This window comes from Trichogramma pretiosum, unplaced genomic scaffold (genome assembly GCF_000599845.2).
Source record: "Trichogramma pretiosum strain Unisexual culture from Peru unplaced genomic scaffold, Tpre_2.0 scaffold47, whole genome shotgun sequence".
Taxonomy (NCBI): domain Eukaryota; kingdom Metazoa; phylum Arthropoda; class Insecta; order Hymenoptera; family Trichogrammatidae; genus Trichogramma; species Trichogramma pretiosum.
Genome location: NW_019640859.1, coordinates 696,003 through 714,876, shown reverse-complemented (window position 1 = coordinate 714,876; position 18,874 = coordinate 696,003). Strand labels below are relative to the sequence as shown.

General features: G+C 47.1%; 1 protein-coding gene across 3 annotated transcripts in view; it reads right to left on the bottom strand.

Annotated features, from left to right (window-relative positions):
* The window catches only part of LOC106654444, a 132,351-nt gene that overhangs the window by 100,610 nt on the left and 12,867 nt on the right, over positions 1–18,874 (bottom strand). For all 3 annotated transcript variants that reach the window (XM_014374329.2, XM_014374332.2, XM_014374330.2), the window contains exons 2-4: positions 15,180–18,475; positions 14,724–14,851; positions 14,025–14,154 (exon numbers count right to left, since the gene is read on the bottom strand). In XM_014374329.2, the coding sequence (XP_014229815.1) occupies positions 14,025–14,154; positions 14,724–14,851; positions 15,180–18,207 (3,286 nt within the window). In that variant the 5' untranslated portion in view covers positions 18,208–18,475. The remainder of the gene's footprint in view (positions 1–14,024; positions 14,155–14,723; positions 14,852–15,179; positions 18,476–18,874) is intronic.

The following is an 18,874-nucleotide window of genomic DNA, read 5'->3' as shown; positions in this document are numbered from 1 at the left end:
CTTAATGCCGCTATCCGTCTTCCTTGACGCGCGTGTATATAAGGAACGACGAAGACTATAGAGATACACGAATAAATCGCAAGCTTGATTTCCTCGAGAAATTGGCTGTACCCAATGGACTCGAATAAGCGTGAGAAATCATTGGGCCATAAGTACGCGAGGAATATTGGCGCTCGCTCGAGTGACATTTGTATCGCGTTTCTCGTTATGGGCCGCGCAAGAGCAAGAGAGGTATAGAAAGAGAATAACGATCCGTGCCCTGCGTACTACTGCGCAGTAGTGCGAGAGAGAAACAATATGCGGCAGATTTTCAAATAAGATTTTAGCTGACACCGAAGCAATTGACCCTACGAACACGACGCGCGCGTCTATATAGCTTCGACGATGAAATTTAGTTCAAATTTAAAAGCTTCAGGCCATTGACTCCGTTATTTGAGTTACGAATTTTTTATTCATCGAGTTTCGAGAGAAAATCCATCCTTTTGCGAATAGTTCATTACTCGCTAAAAGGGGGAAACGTATCGACAAAAGGTTGCCGATTGTTGGGCGCGAAGTGCAAATCGTTCAAACCGTACAAATTAAATTGACATTCCAAAAATATTTGTTTTTTCCGCGCAATACGCGCGAGCCGTACTATTACAAAAATTTAAATTCGAGCTTTTTAGCAAAGCAATTTTGACTTCGATCCGCACCTGGAATTTTTTTTCGATATCCATTCGAGAAGGTGTCGATGATCGTTTCCATGCTGCGCATCGATGCCTCGAGGCCAAGGCGCGCTCAACTCGTTGTTTACGACAATCGTTGAAATCGCGAAAAACAATTGATCACGTAGCCGTAGAAAAGTTGAGGCGAGTGAGACAAAGACAGAGAGAGGGAAAAAAAAGAATAACAATCCCGGCCGCGATATTGGCAAGTACGTTAATTCCCGCTTAGTCACGCGTTTCGAGCCAGCGAGCGAAAAAAGGAGGAAAAATAAGTCGTTATCTTGCGGCTTTCGGCACAATAATACACTGCAAAGCTCAATAAAATATCTGTATAAGTTTCTTTGTGCTCCCGCGCGCTGTATCGATTTTTTTCACGTTGTTCGGACTCGAAACAACTACAGCGCCAGAGCGCACACAGTTGCAAGGAAAAAGGCTCGAGCGTGGCACCTGCGGATGAAATTTCGCAGCGATAATCGAGTTCTGTGGTTCCCAAAACCCCCGAGTAACGTAATTAGATCCATTTCCTTAGCAGGTATTAGGTACGTTTAAAAAAATACTACTAAAATATATTTATCCGATGCACAGATGCAGTTTTAGGTTTTTCCCTCGTAACTATAGTTCGCAAGGTTTTTAGATGCTATACAAGAATCAAAATACAGGAAAACCCTGTCTCGCTCCAACCAACTCCTCCAAAAAATCGAAGGTTGACTCGTTTACGGTGCTTCGGTTCTTCGAACGTATACATAGAAAAGAATATAGCCCACACCACCTTATAGTACATCCAAGCGCGGCACGTGCGTGTTTTTGTACATTATATATCGTGCCCTACACGGAAAAACTTTTGACCATGTTTTACGCTCGAATGCTGAAAACGAATCACACTCGAGTTCTACTGAGCTCGTTTCATAACCAGCACTGAGTGCGATTCACGCTCGAGCTCGAGCATGTATCACGCTCGAGTTCGGCTGAGCTCGTTTCGTCATCAGCACTGAGCGCGATTGACGCTCGAGGCTGAGCGTAAATCACGCTCGAGTTCGGCTGAGTTTGTTTCAGTGTTGCGGTGAATACGATTTACGCTCAGTCTTGAGCCACTCAGTCACAATTATTGAATAGATTTAACAAAAATGAATAAATATTGAATATAAGAAATTTATATGGGGTGGTGACTCTCGCAACATCCGTCCACAATGTAATACTTGGTCAATTTGACAATGAATTAAGTATTATAGTCAAGTGAATTACTATGTAATGACTGTCATTTTGGTTTTACAAACTGTTTTTTAAAATAAATCAATGCAAATATAAAACACAGTATATTAAGCCCCCTTCAGCAGGCTGTAGCGAAAATGAAAAAAAATTTAGATGGAAGTGAAATTTTAACCAATGATAGTTTATTAAATGAAAAGATTATAGATGTTATAGGAAATCTTATTCGCTTTCGAATGATATAATTATAAATGGGTGTTTTCAACCATTTTCAAAAGATATTAAGAATCCAACATATTTCCCCTATGTTCTGTCATGCTAACTCTGTGTGCTGCGTTACGCATATAGACACATTAATCTTTCAAATTCATGATTCAGGATTAATTCGCTCGCATCGGCAGAACCCGAGAGCATTTCGTGCTCGGGTCTGAGCATGAACTGTGATCGACTTCGAGCGCGAATATCTTTCCAGATTGAGTTAAGGGTAACATCCTGCTCAGCGTCGGTCATAATACGCACTCGACAGAACTCGAGGGCGTTTCGCGCTCGGGACTGAGCATGAATTGTGCTCGACTCAGAGCGTGAATGTATCTCTATGTATTCGAGCCTGAAACATGGTCAAAAGTTTTTCCGTGTATACGTGCTCACAGACACAGCCACACACATCGCGACTCGAGATCGGGTGCGTATAGCGCGCGAACGAACCCACCGCTCATATGGGTTTTTACCCGATCGTAATTCCCGCAGGCTCTTTCGGTAGCTCAACAACACGCGCCGTTTCAAATCGATTATTATATTATTTCTACATTACATAGGCGAATATCTTTTTGCATTGTGCACGATTGAAACGCCAATAAATATGTGTATCTCGAGAATGCATGTTTAAATGCGCTATGCATGTTCGTCTACATGCGCGTGTGTCGCGATGTTGCGCATTTGTATGCGCGCGTTGGCGAACTTAATGAAATCACTTCCTGCCCGCTGTGTGTCCTTCGTTTCAAGCACGGCTAATGCGTGCTGGTCGCGACGAGATTTTCAATTATTTTTTCGCTTCTTCTTCTTTTCGATCGCGTAGCTTTTAAAAACTCGATATTGATTATTATTTAAAAGGATTGAAAAGAGCCAAATGTTGATTTTCTGATATTTAGGTAGAAGACTTGAAATTTCATAAACGATATGATATATTTTCTTAACTGGTGATTGGATAACCGCAAAGACAAATGTCTTCGTTAATAATTTTGATATCTTTATAAAAGAAGTAAGAAAATGTAATTTTGTAAATTTTACGAGCTTTCTCGTTCAATAGAGAAGAGACGATCCTTATTATTTTTCTCAACGTTTCGAACGCCGTCGTCAGTGCCGTAAAAATGAATCAGAGTGACGCGAAAAGACGACCACGATTAGACACCGCCGAGAATGCATTATACGTATTCATCTCACGTAGCAGCTATTCGACTCTAAGCATCATCGGAACGCCAGCATCGGTGTGCCGAGCCACGCACGGAGCATCTTTATAAACGATTGACCTAATTACCGAATATATACATTAAAGCGCGCTCGTCAACGGGGTAAGTGCGAGAAACTGCACTCCTCCTCGTCGTCGAGCCTCCAGTAAATTAAAAGGCGCTAAGACGCCAGAAGAAACCGAACAATCGATCGGTCGAAGTGGGGGAAAAAAAAAAAAGAAAAACGAAACGCACATAAGCGATCGCGAGTCTAATTTTAGCCTGTTGCCGACACGAGCGCATGCAGTGAAGTCACCCTCGCTCGCGATAACGTGGCTCTCGTGCATAATAATAGTCGAGGAAAAACAAACGCTCTGCTGCATAGAGCAGCAGCAGCAGCGCGGCATAAATCCGCGGCTGATAATACTTATGGACGATGCACGCATGTACGGCGTGCGCACGTTACGTTCTATAATATTATGCACGTATTAACGCGCGATCGACACGAGGTATGATCGTTGTTTTTGACGACGACCCGTATTTTCAGGCTATGATGTAGAGCAAACATTTGCGACGAAGCGCGTTAACGCTACCGCCTACGTGACATATTAAAGACAGCGCCGGCTGACTAATTGCAGCGCATACGTCGCAAGCGCGTAAAACGACGACGCTCGAGAAGATTCGCCGCACTCTATAGCCTTTTCCTCCCTCATGGCGCTCGCGCGCGCGTGTGTCTCGTATACGTATGTGTCTAAATGTATGCGCTTGTGTGTGTGTGTACGCGTGCAAAGATTCGCAAAGCAGCTTTCGTATAAAGTGACGCAATTTTTCACGTATACTCACGCTCGTCAACAAAGTTATCTACACTTTTTCGTGGTTGTCAACAACGACAGCTACATGCGATACACGCTGCACAGCGGTAATAGCAGCTGAGTTTATTGTACAACGCGTGCGTGGAGGAAGGTTGAAAAGCCGGCCGCAGAAGCCGCTGCTCCTCGAGCGCGGCTTTAGCAATATTATATAGCAGCAGCACACGCAAAAACACGAAGGTAGGCGCGCGCAACACCTGGCTGCAGCTGCTGCAGCGAGAGACACTGCAACACACGACAGATTCACTCGTTGCACACGGCAAATATCTTATTCTTGCACAGCACTGCCAACTCACAGCACAGTCTTTAAAATTGTCGAAAATCGCTTTGTTTGCCACCGGTATATACCGAAATAAATCGCGCCGCAACACTGTTATCGGAGAGAGTGCGTGCGCGACCTTTGTACGTCCGGCAGAACAACGCAAAGCGTCTATTACTCGATTTATACTTCAAGTTTTTCCTTAACGTTTTTATAACTCACGATTCACTTAACGAATGATCTATACGCAACTTGCACGTTGTCGTTGTCGGTTGCGCAAAGCGCATCGGAACAGTGTCGCTGGTAGTGGTTGCTTTTCGGAGCACACGTTTTGCAGTGCTAATACGCCGTAGTGTACTACTACTACGTTCTCTCGGGCGATACGCAGTTGTGTGTCAGCTCTGCTGTCTCCGTCTCTCTCTAGCAGCGGCGGCGGCTGCTGCTGCTGCTTCTACGGCGTATATTATACACTTTTGCGAGCGAAAAAGAAGGGGGCATCCATACGCACGCATACATACAGACACGGAGAGAGAAGAGGCGAGCTCCGACTTTATACACACATACATACATGCGAAGGCTCGGGCACGTATACTACCTCTAACGCACGAACAACGATCACGAATGCGCGCGAGTATATATGGGTGTCTGTGTGTGCACACACAAACAGACCGACAGACACGAGCAGCAGCTCACACGCAGCAGGAGAGGAAAGCTACTACTACCCAAGAGAGCCCCGGCGAGCAGCAGCACACGTCGTCTTCTGCGCCGACTCGGGGCTCTCCACGCGAGTCGAGCCGAGCCGAGCCGGCCAATGTTCGTGTGCAGCACGATTCGCAATGGGACAGAAAGAGCGAGAAACTCCGAGCTGTATTCGCATATATAGTTATATACCAAGGCACGAGGCAGCTAAAGCAAAGCGGAGCAACAAGGAAAAGAGAGCCAAAGAGCAGCATGAGGCAGCAGCGCTCGGTCTGCAGGCGTTGCATTTCTCGCTCTTTCCGTCCGTGTGCGTCTGCGAATTTTTCTGTCGTCGTAATGCGCCAATATAGTTTGTGTACATCCAGCGCACCAGCACCGGACTCAAAAATATATAGTGCATGTACATCTGCGCGTTGGACTTTGTGCAGGCATGCACGAGCGTCGACGACGACTCGAATGCCCTGCTGCAATGCTGCTGCTGTTTTTTTGGCTCGATAGAATCGTTGCAAGGTTAAAACATCGATGAATCTGGTATTTTATATTTGCAAACGTCGTACTAGAGCTTCGGGTTATTCCTCGCTTATATACGCACTGATAATTTAGCGACTGTATGACATCCAGTCCATCCTTCGATGTTAAATCACTCGTTTTTTCCCCGACTTTTGGACACATTAATGGACTCGAAGCATCGTAACTACGTAACGTAATAACGCAATATAAAAAGACGCGTCTATATAGATAAAGAGGCGTGTCGAGCTTGGCGTGTTCTTGGAAGAGGTTCGATCATCCGCGCGTTATGCGCTGAAAGACGGCCTAATCGGCTATTGTGCTCGCATACAACGACATTGCGGACTCGGTGTGTATGGAATCGCGACAATGTTCCTACTATCAATGTCATGCATATACGGCATGAAAATCGAGCTTTATATCGATGGTTTAAACAACGCGAGATATCGCATATAGAGACGGAAAAAACGAACAGTGGCAGTCGCGCGAGCCATTAAAATAGCTCGCAGTAACAATCGACGAGTATCTCGCTTGTAATTAGTTGGCTACATATCGTTATACGGCGCACAAACGATTCGCGAGCTAAGATTGCATACGTATCTATGATATTTAATGTGTGTATACGGCCGAAACGTCGATGACGAGAATCGATCCGACTCGTTGCGGAGATAAAGATCCGCTAGTCTCGAGATGTATTTGGATTTAAAAGCTACTCGCTCGGGCGGAGTTTTATCTATTTCCCTTCATTGTTTTTTTTTGCTTTCCTCCGTTTTGAAACATTTTTGCGCAAAATCTATCGTACAGAAGCTTTAAGCTCGCACAGTGTACCGCGTGGCAGCATACGCGCACAATGGATCATTCGAGCAAGGCGTGATGATGACGATGCTGATGATGCTTACGTTGAGCATAATAATATATCTAACAGTTGCAAGATCGTGAACTTGCAGTTTTTTGCGCGAACGCTCGCCGCGAACTATGCGTCTCGTCGATAGGAAACACATCTTGAATCGACCACTGCGAATAAAAGATAAGAAGAGGACACGTGGCGAGTCGATGTTTTCTTGTATCATGCAGCTACCTGTAAAAGTGTTTCGCGACGTCGTCGATTCGCATGCAGTTTTATACAGTAATACGAACCCCAATGCAACGACGAATTACGCAACCAATTGTACAATTAACTTCGTTGGAGAGCTTTTACCGATCATTCTGTAGAGTGTGAATTTGCCTAACGGTCGACACCTGCGATTTAAACATTTTTGTAACTCATACACGTTCGATCGACTAGACGCGACTATAAGAGGAAAAAAATAAGAAGTCAACTCCGAGAGCTGAAAAAATTGCTCTTTTATACATATTATTACGAATAGCTCGAGTTGCATGAGCTTTTGAGAGAGAGAAAAAGAGCGCGCCCAGGGTAAAATTTGCAATTTCAAATACGTAATACACGTCCTTCGACTTTATACGCGCACGCGCCCCACTTTGCTCGGCTCATAATTCCATTTTCCATGAAATTTATTTTACACCTACGCGTGCGTATGTGTCGCGGCATATACACGCGCCGTCCTCGCCGTCGTCGAGAGATTTTATTTGATTTCTGTACAGATGTATATTCCCTACGTAATACGGATTGCGCGCGCGAGGAAAAGCCCTCGAGGCATGCAGACACTGCCGCCAACGCCGACTGCACGCGTGCGTCGTCTCTTATAATATTACATATAAAAATAAAAGCAGACGCAAGAGCTGCAGCTTCTGCTGCGAGCAACAAAAAGTAAGTTCCACGAGACCGATGAGACGTGACGGTTTATCAGACGCTCGTCTCGCGCGTATGTGTATAACGTGTACAGTCGCGAGCGAGCGAGCAAATCCTAGAGATTGAAAATTGTGCGCCGCGACCGAGCTCGAGCGAAGAGAGATATAGAGAGGGAGAAACTGCACATTCGAAGTACTGGAAAAAGCAACAACAGATTGCCAATCTGTCAGCGAGTTCAGTCGCTAGCTAGCTCGCCGAGTAAGAAAAGAAGGAAATAGGAGGAAAAAGAAGAAACGACGAGAGAGAGAAACTACGTCTAAAGTGTGAAAAAAGGCGTTACACGGTGCGCCTTATAATGTATCCGCTCGTAAACGTAAGACGAAAAGCGAGTAAATAAATAAAGCCGTATATATACACCGCCCTGCAACTGCGTTATAATATCTTTTGAAATCGTGTCTCTCTCTCGAGCTCCCACCCACGCAATTTCTCTCTTTGCTCTTTTATATACAGATTTTTTCTCTCACTCTCCTGCGCTTGTGCAGCTCACCTTACTTTTTTCACTCTTTGTATATGTACTCCTCTTTCAAGGGAATGGCACGCGTTTTAGAGGATATTACTGTTGCCGCGCGCTGCTTCTGTGTGCAGACCCTGGCTTCTATACACTGCCGCAGAGAACGTGTCCTACTTTTTTTTTGACTAGCCCAAACCGACCACCCACACGCGCAGCGCACACACACATATAATTTTATACATCCATTTATTAGAATATCAAGTAATAAAAACGCACAGCAAAAGGGAGCTTTATATCAGAACAAATTGGTTATATGCAAGCTCTGCGGGTCGAGAAAAGCTGCTCATGCCTCGTGTGCACGAGAAAGAAAAAGCTTAAACGCCGCCGACGCCGCGCCATCGCGCCGAACATAGCCAAAGTAACTGCACGGCTCATCCTTTATATAGACTTATCGTGATACATTGCCGCTGTACAGTTGCACGACGCACTGTATAGCTCCGTAGAGCAGCTTTAGCATCGACTCGTCGATTATCGTAAATATCTCGATCTCTTGGCGATACGCGCATTAGAGACCGTTGGCTGCGGCCAAGCACCGACACAACATGGTTATATCGTGTGATTTCTAACGAGGATAATAAGCTGGTTTATTTACAGCAAACATAATACGAATAAGAGCTTTTCTCGATTGGCTTATGCTTGATTGTTTCTAAATGCGTTTTAAAGCTTAATTTAAGTGAATAAGTGGATCGAGCCTTGACTGGAGAGAGAAAAAAAATGAAGAATAACATAAATTGACGTTACATAAGTCACGATATTGGGTCAGCCTTCGATAGCGTGTATACACCGTCAGAAAAACGTCGATATAGGTTTTTACTGCCCATTGTATCGCTGCGAACTAATGCTGTGCGGAGACAAGGATTCCCCTTATACGCATTACGTTTAGTTCTAATTAACACATTCTAAACAATAGATAGATAAAATAAAAAAAAAGAGAAGAAGAAGAGAAACGACGTGTGTCTAATAACGATCGAACGGTCGAAGCTGCGAACGAGCGGCGAGGGCAATATACACACACGCTCGATTCGTTGCGGACGAGAGCGAGAGAGAAGGACAAAAACAAAAGCTGCCACGACGACGACGTCGGATACTTCAATTTTGTCCCGTTTATTTTTATTTCGTTACAAAAAAAAGGTATTGCGCAGTGCACATGCCGCCGAGCGTCCGTCCGTCCGTTCGTTGTACTACGTACGTGTTTATTGCCGAGCGCACCGTAATACAGATATATAGCGCGAGTTTTACGATGCATTTGCTGCGTGCTGTGTGCTGTGTGCTGTGTGTGTGCATGCGGAGCGAGAGTGAAAGCTCGCACGCGAACTTCGTCATAACGATAGAGAGAGAGAGAGAGAGAGAGTTGACGAATCTCTCGTTGCGCAACATCTGCCGTGATAACGCGCGCGCTGCTCTCTGCTTCGTGAAATTTTATCACCGACGACGAGCCGCAACGAGAGCTATTTATGCGATAAATAATATGCGCGCGCACGATGAAATCGTTATTATTTTTGACGTCCGATGCCGACTCCTCTGGTAATGAAAAAATTAAAAAGGAAAAAATATTGCACATAAATAGATAAGGAAAATCGATCTGTACATGATTGTTTTTGCGCTTGCGGTGAAAGCTCGCTTACTTTCATACGCATACGTGTAGTACATGTATAACGCAAGGTGCGGCGGGCGAGCTGTACGATAATCAAACGCCCATATTATTATACCACTACTGTAGCGATAGGCCATGTTACGCGTGTACGAGTTGAAAGAGAGAGAAAAAAAAACAACGAATAGCTTGGAATAGAAAAAGAGAGAGATAGAGAGGAAAGGAGCGAGAGACGACGTTTCATCTGTCCGCGATTATCATCATTCACGCTACACGTCCCTTCGGGGCCAGTGGGTGCAGCTACAGCAGCAGCAGCAGCAGCATAGGAGTGCAGTGCAGGCAGGTGGAGTAGTAGTAGAAGTAGTAGTAGGTAGCTGCTAGTGCACTGCTGCGGCATTACTGGTAATAGTAAAAGCTTTTCTGTCCTCCCTTCTCCGTCGAACCCCCCTCAGGGCTTGTGGAGTGGAATCGCGGAAAAGACCCGACGACGTTTTGTGTACGTAATACGCCTCTTTTCTCCCGCAATCATCCGTTCCTTTTTTTGTCCTGTCCTTTCCCTTCTTCTTTCTTTTCTTTTTTTTTTCTCTTCTTTTTGTCGAGAGACCCGCTGCCAGTCACGAGAGCCGACCGCATATACGGCAGCCGTGTAGCGTATGCACGTTCGTACGTGTATGCATGTACGCACGCGTAGAGCAGTAGCTCATCTCTCTGTACTTTATGCGCAACGAGAGTCGTTGATAGAGGCATCATGTGCACCAGTGGCGTCGCCGACTCGCGTCTTTCTTTCGAGAAGAGTTGCGCGATACAGTAGCAACTTGTAAAAGTGTCTATTTTAATTGTAATATATTTAAATATCGGACGATGGCGAATGTTCGAGAAATTATACATTCAGGGAAATGTATAGTCGGGGAAATGCCATCGAGAAATGCGACTTCGGGGAATTTTTCATTCGGGATAATGGTGTTCGGGGAAATAGATTTGGGAAAATGGGTGGTTATACAAATTAATTACTATAATAGTACAATGTATAGTGTTTAGTGATAAAGAAAAAAAACTAAAATTAGAATTCAAACAAATCGATAATTACAAATTATTTTCTTCAATTTATTCATATAAATGATATGTTAAATCTGCACAATTTACTAACACAAGACATGAAAGGTATACTGGAAATAATATTTATCGCCTTCACGAGTTTTGGCCTGTAGCCGCCAAGCAAATATTGTATAAATCTTCGTTATTTAAATTGTCTATTATCTTTTCGCAGCAGAGAATCGGCAGCCTTTCGTGTATCAACTCATAGAAACAATCCAGTGCCCAGTCCCGGAAAAATCTCCTCGAAATTTTCTCGCATATATGATAAAAAAAAGACTCTACGTAGATACTGTGCGACAATATGTTCGAGCGCCACCAACTGTATTTGTCCGAATGTAAGATTAGTTTAGCCGCCTCTTCGGATCGTAACTCGAGCAGGCGTTTGAACGACTTTCTCGAACCAAATTTCACAAACGGAGTTCCGTCAATATTCACAAACTTCCTGAACGATTCTCGTTTGGTAAAAAATTTCATAACTGTCAGCGCGTCGCTTCTGTCCAGTTCGTATCCCCTTTTCTCAAGACTATCGACAACGGCGAGTGCTTCGTGCGTTAGTTTTAACATAAAACTGAACGTATTTTCACCGCACTTATCGCGCTGCCTTTTCATTACCTCGCCAAAGTAACTCCCGGAGGGAAAAACGAAGCTAGATATATCAGCCCCGTGATCCAAGAGTAAATTGACCATACCGGGCAAAAGATTCGCCACGGCTAGTTGAAGCGGAGTCCGGCCCAACTTGTCCACGGCGTCGACCAGCACCGGCTGATTGGCTTTAAAAAGTATCTCCAACAAGTCGTCTTCGCCATGATAATCTCTCTGGCAAATAATATGCAGAGGCGTCAATCCCTTCGCATTGGCTGAATTCGGGTCTGCTCCCATTCTCAGCAACGATTCGATTGTCGCCTTCTTACGGTAGGAGAGTGCCACATGTAATGGTGTGTTACCTTCATTGTCCTTGGCGTCGATCTGCAACGTCTGATGTTTTTCTTCGTTGACTTTGAAAAAAAACTCCAGCAAGTTATCACCGGGTTGTCTCTGGCACATGATGTGCAGAGGAGTCGATCCACCCTCGTTGGTCGCATTCGGGCAAGCCCCGCGTCTCAACAGGAATTCGATCAACTTTTTGTCGTCGCTAAAGTGACATAACAAGAGCAGTGGTGTGAGGCCCTTGTTTGTCCGGGCATCGACCTGCACCGGCTGATGTTTCTCGTCGCCAATCTCGAATAACAACTTCGCCAAGTCAACACCATTGTATCGATCACAAATAATGTGAAGAGGAGTCCATCTCTCAGAGTTGGCTAAATTTGGACTGGCGCCTCTTCTCAGCAGCAATTCGGCCACCTCGTCGTGTCCGTCCTGCAGAGCCAAGTGTAGCGGCGAATCGCCTGTTTTTGATACAAGGTAATTGGGGTCCTGCCCATCTTCGAGAAATTGCTGAACAATTTTCGTAAGCCCTAACGTGCAGGCCACATGAAAATGTGTAATACCTAATTCGCTGGTATAATTTTGCTTATCGTATATTTTAAAAATATCACTGACCGCCGTGGCCGTGTGAGAGAATCGGCTTCTATAGAAACGATGTATTGGCGTGGTGTGATGCAACAGTGGCTTGCCGTCCACATCAATTTTGGGATCGTCTTTGTAGCCACACAGAGCCACGAACTCGATGAATCGTATTCCTTGATTACTTATAAACAACGGGTGGTAAGGAATTTCAACAATGGAATCAAAAATAAGACGCTCAATTTGTTCCACCGGAAAAATGTCTCGGAGATTCGGAAGAGGATCCTTCCAATCTTTTATTAAAGGTTCGAGTTGATCGAGAAATTTGAGTCGTTCTATATCCATCTCCCAATTGACATTTTCCAGCAAAATTTTTAATTTTGACAAGCATTCCATGTTGCAGGCTACCGCGACACTCGCGCGATCACACAGAGACACAGTAAATTATTGTTCAAGATATTAACTTTTTCCACAAGAATCACTTCCACTGACGATGCGTGTTTTGTCTCCTTACACTCTGGCGTTGCGGCGTGTACTGACTAGCGCTCTACGTTGGACTGATGTAGCGTCGTGAAATGAAGAGTCGTGAAATTACACATAGCTGCCACGAGTCGCGACTCTGCTATGAACAGCTGGTCATACTGTGTTATGTATGATATATGAATACGTGTCATCGATGCTGCGTGAATAACGTCCCGTGGGGCCGCAAAGCAGCCACATGAAATTTAACCTTGATTTTTTACTTAATTTCTATATGTGAGCCGACTACGGTGTGAAATCATTAGCATATCTTGGTACCAGCATACTTAAGTTCAGTCGTACTAGTCAGTTCATTCAGTTTTGAGTTTATGAATGTAATTATAGACAGACGTTTCAGATTTCCGAACAGAAGCCTATAATTAATTTTTTTTCAAAATTACTTTGAACTTGTGAAAATTCGAATTCAATACATTCAAAAACATTTCATCATGATTTTTGATAAATGTCTTTGCCTCGCAATTGTTTTTTCATGATAGTTCGTTATTATTTTTTTAAATAAAGTTAAAGTCATGAAAACTATTATTTCGAGATACTCTTAATTGGCTTGTCAGCTATATCAGTCGAGCGATGATGAATCGTATCCAACTTTCGTTCCACGCAGCAATTCGTTGAGATTATTTCGGACGATCCATAAATATGTGGAGCAACGCGACTGATGCATAAAGCCCCCGCGCGCGCGCGTCTCGCGCTTAAAATTGAAATCCTCGAAATTGCACATGGCAAGCGTGTATCATATACACGGAGAACGAGCGCGAAAAAATAGCTCATTTCGTATACGTGTGTAATGCACAAATATACGCGACGCGTCGCTCGTGTATAGCCAGGATAAATGAATCATCTCGATGCAAAGCTATTCAAATTTATGTAAACGCTTGTTTTTTCAACCTAAAACCTTGTCCCGCGCGCGCAGAGTGCCCCGAGAGTGGAGTTTAGTCGTTTAATGCGCAGCCGAGCGTCTTTTTAACTGCTATCATCGCCTTTGCCTGCCCCCACCACCACCACCACTCTCGGGCGCTGGTTCTCACTCTGCCTCGCTGCAGACTGATGATCTCTTTTTTATGCATTAGCGAAGTTGAAAAAAAAGAGAGAGACGATGAATGTATATAATGCTTACGAAAACAAAGTAGCCTTCCTATTTCGGGTTATGGACTCGCGAGAACACATTATTATATGTTGCTCGTATTCGGGAGAAGAATTGAAAAATCGTTGGAGCAAAAAAGGCATGTTGTATAGAAGTAAATGTGTATAAAAAAAAAGAGACAGAGAGCGAGAATTAATAACTCACCATGCTGATGCGGCGCTGAAAAAGCCGAGTGTCGCCTCGGTGACATGTTCGGATGCTGGCCCTGCGCACCTGGCGGCTGCATCGACGAGAGCGCGCCAAGCGGAGTGTAGGACTTGCACGGCTGCTCCTTCTAAGCCGATTATGAAAAACAAAAACAACAACAATGACAGCGACCGGAAATTAGGGCGCGATTCGCTCTCGCGTTTTCGCGCGCGAATGTCGTTATGTTTGTTTCATTAATGGGAACTAGAAAACGCTTTTAGGAACCAGCAGGGCTCTCCATCAAATTTTCAGACAGCGTAAAAACGCGATATGTATTTAATTGAATTATTTTTGTAAATAAAATTCATCGCGGACGATCTATTAATTGTCAAGTGGTATCGGTCGAACATTAACCAAGTTATCGAATGAATATTTTTCAAAATTTGTGAAGGCTTTTTCTTATGAAAATTAAGCAAATAAAAAAAAACGATATCAATCAATTCATTCGTACATTTGCTTTTTAAAAAAACTTCATCGGTATAAATTTCATCGTTAATGCGCTAATCAGCTGCGTCTGAGTGTAAAACGAGTTCTATCTGCTCGATATACTTGCTCGAGAGAGAAGAATGTCGATTAATTAAGCGTATACGCGAGGCGTTGATCCGATTGTTCTCATCGGTTTTCCCAAATCAAGCGAAAATCAAATTACACACGAACCTGATCGTGAAGCTCGGTGGCCACGGCCGTAGTCTGCGTGTGATTGGTCGAGCTGATTCTGTACTGCATGCCGGCGATACTGCAGAATCCCTCGTGGTGCGTCGATCTCGTTTGATTGACATAGACACCTTTTTAAGGGGTGCAAATAGAAAACATAATCAATGAAAAGTTCATTACAGCGGCGGTGGGGTGCCGCACAGGGAGAGAGAGAGAGAGAGAGAGCTTCGTGTGACGTGTAATTCAAGCTTGAAGTTAACGTCGCATTAAAAATAAGCGGCGACGAGAGAACGTCGAGAGCGTTTGAGCTCTCAATGTAATCCAGATGGACTTATCGACCGACCGCTTTGGACGGACGTGAACACGTATATCGATCGACTCCACGAAGTTCGACACGTGCGATTGTCAAAATAAAGCTCTCTCTATCTCTCTATTGACTATAGTTTAGGCGATGCTTACCGGTAATAGTGACGTCGGTGTCCTGATTGACGATCACGACCTTCTTGGAGGGCTTGACGAGGTCCTCGACGTCGCTGCTGCCACCGCCGCCGGCGCTCGGCTTCTGCTTCTTGTTGCGCTCGACCTCGGAGTCGCTCTGGCGCTTGCGCTTGACGAACTCGCAGTCGGACTCGCCGCCGCTAGTCGACGATTCGCTGGTCGAGCCGCATATCTTGTGCTTGTGCTCGTCCGAGTAGGACGCGGCTAATATCGCCGACGCGTTCAGGCTGGCCATGCGCTTGCACACGACCATGTCCTTCAAGTCCATGACTTCGGCTTTTTGCTTGCGACGCGACTTGCTGGACGACGACTGTTTCGATTTGCGCGACGAGTTGGCAACTCTTCTGCCTCTGTTGTCCTCCTCTTCGGACTCGGACTCGGCGTCGTTGTCGTCGTCCTCCTCGCTCTTCTTTTCCTGCTTGGCTTGGCGTCGCTGCTGCTCCTCCTCGGCCTTGGCGAGCTTGCGCTCGCGGGCTCTCTCCCTGTCGCGCCTCTTGCGCTCTCTCTCGCGCTCGCGACGCTGACGCTCGATCTCGTCCTCCGACGAGGATGAAGCGCCGTCGTAGGCGTCGTAATTTTTGCCCCGAGAATTCGAGGAGGATGCGTGGCGCGGCGTTTTTCTCTTGGAAGCAGCCGCCTCGCTCGCCGCCGACGACTTTTTATTATCCTTCTTCGTCGGCGGCTCCTTCTCCTTGCTCTCTTTCAAATCTTTCGTTTCCTTCGCGTCCTTCGCGTCCTTGGTTTCCTTGGCTTCCTTGGCGTCCTCGCTCTCCTCCTTGCACTTTTTCGCGGACTTTGAATCCTTCGAGTCTTTTGCGTCCTTTTTGCCGTCTTCCTTGTTGGCGTCCTTCTCGGGCTTGGGCTTGCAGAAGCCGCCGAGGTAGACGCCGCCGTTCTCGTTCTCGTAGAGGCAGTGCACCTTGGCCAGGGCGTTGAGCGAGGCGACCCTGTGCCGCTTGGGCCCGGTCCAGAAGCCGAAGAGCTTCATGCGATTGGTCACGACGCGCTCCTCCGAGGGGGTGCGCTCGCGCTTCCTCGACGCCGCGTTGTTGCTGCTACTGGTGCTGGCGGCGTTGGTGGTGGCTCGGCTGCTGCGCCTACGACTGGTCGAGTAGTCCTCGTCGTTCTCGTCGTCGTCCTCGGGACTGTCGTCCGACGAGCCGCGCGCAGTACTGTTGTTATCGGCGCCGTTCGACGCAGCCTCGACCTTCGGCTTGACTTTGACGTCGGGCTCGTCCGATTTCGCGGCTTCCGCCTCGATTTCCTGCTGCTGCTGCTGGTGTTGTTGCTGTTGTTGTTGCTGTTGCTGTTGCAGTTGCTTCTTGGTCGGCTTCTTGGGCGCTTTCTTGGCAGTGGCGGATTTTGATTTAGCCGGTGGCGTGGATGTCTTGTTGTTGACCACTCGCTCGATGCTCTCGTCGATGATCTCCTTCTTGATGCTGTCGGCGAGAACCGATCCGTTTTCCTCTTTGGAAGATGGCTTTTTGGCCTCGGCAGCAGCTGCATTCGCGGCCCCGGCGTTGCTCTCGGATTTCTTCTTCGAGCTACTAGTCTTCTCCTTCTCGACGCAGCCGTTCTGTTTCGCGGCCGCGAGGGCCGCCTGTTTCTCTTGCTGCTCCCTCTTGGCCTGAGCTTGGGCCTCTTTCTTGGCCAACTTCAGCGGCATTTTTGGCGGTGGCTTGGTAGCGGCCGCCTTGTCTTTGGCGCCATCCTCGGCCGGTTGTGGCTGCGCTTGCGGCTGCTGCTGAGGCGGCACGTAGGCTTTCTTGGGAGGTGCGCTGCTCTTGCTCTTGGAGGCCTGCGACGGCTTCTTCTTGTTAGCCGGCGGCTGCTTGCCCGTCTGGCTGTTGCTCGTCGCGTTGGCAGGTGCCGTCGTCGTCGCCCCATCTTCGTGATCTGGACTACGCTGAGCCTCGGCTGCGGCGGACTTGACTAGTTTGGCTTTCGACTGCTTCTTGGCCGCCTGAGCCAGCTGCTTCTTCGTGGCGGTAACCGTGGCCTTTTTCGGCGGCGAGCTTTTCTTCGGCGGCGTCGCTTTGGCTTTGCCCGAGCTCGTCGTCGCCGCAGCCGCCGCCGTGTCCTTCTTCGTTCTCGAGGGCGAGGACGAGGACGAGGAAGCTGTCACCGCCGTCTTGCGAGCTTGGCTGTTTTGCTGTAGCTCCTTGTCCTTGTCCGGGGACTTTTTGCGCTGGTGCGAGGCCTGCTGGTGCTGCTGTTGCGATTGATGGTGGTGGTGATTCGACTGCGTCTGCTTGGACTCATCCTTGCCGGAGCCACTCGAAGCGGTGGAACCGCCGCTACCGACGCTCGACTTGCTACTATTATCTTTATCTTTGGCAGTTGCTGCAATTTTCGGATTGTGTCCGAGCTCGAGGGCGGAGGACTTGGCGTGGGCGGCCTGCTTGGCGCCCTCGCGCTTCTTGTGCTCCTCCTTGAGCCGTTTCTTCACCGGCAACGAGGACATTCGACTGCTGCTGTTGCTGTTTTGCTCCTCCACAAATTTGTAATGGTCAATGACGACCGACACGTCGGTCACCGCGCCGTTCACGGACTTTTCACCGCCGACATCGTGAGCTGCAGCTCTGTTGCTCTGATGATCGAGCAGGCGCTTCTTCTTCGGCTCCGGGTAGATCTTCTTCTCGGGCGGCTGGTGCTGCTGCTCGCTGCTGTTGTCGGACTTTTTCGAGCGTTTGTCGGCGCCGGCCTTCTTCGACGCCGCGGCCGACGAGCTGCTGTTGCTACTGGCGCTGTTGCTATTGCTGGCTTGGCCACCGCCGATCTGGGGCGCCGCCGGAGTCGGTGAGGCCGCGGCCTCGTGCACCGTCGCTGCGAGCTTCTCCAGGGACGTGCGACGCTGCGACTGCTTCTTGCTGGAGGCGGCCGTGGCCAGGGCCGTAGCCACAGCGGCGGCCGCCTGCTTGGCAGCCCCGGTGGCGCTGGCCGCCTTGGCGGCCCGACCTCCGATCGCTGCCTTCTTCTGCGGCTTCATGGCGCGCGCACGCGAGCTAAGCAGCTGCAGCTGCGGGGGAGGCGGGTAGCGGGCAGGCGGAAGGGGTTGGCCGCGCTTCTCTCACATCTTCACTCTCTCACGCGCGCGCGGGAGGTCGCGAAGGGGGAGATCGGCGAGCTGAAGTTTTTTTCTTTTGGGCTTCGTTCGAAGTTGGATCGACTTCGGAGGAATTACCGCTGCTGCTCGACACTACCTCGGTACCATTTTACCGCGGAGAGAAGAAGTAGAGCTCGGTCGATGAATGATTCTGAAACAAAGAAACGAAAACAAAAGCGTTAAACAATCGTTCTTGACCTCGAGATTAAATTTACAAAATATGTTTAGTTTAAGCATATGTTTAATCGGGTGCATAATTCAAAGTAGCGATTCGCGATTCAGAATTAAAATTCTCAAGATACTCCAATTATCGTAGGCTCGGTTGAGGCGCAGATAAGATTATTTTGCAGGCTGCTGCCGCGATCTCAAACGAAGGCAATAAAAATTAAGCTATACAACATTGCTCAAGAGTTTTCTCGAACGTTTATTAGAATTCAAAGGCTACGCAAGCGATAAGATTATCTTGTTCATCCGCTCGACTGTACTACTACTGCTACCCCAAACGTGCGCAAAAGAAGTTTCCTTCTCAAAAAGCAGCTGCACGTATAAG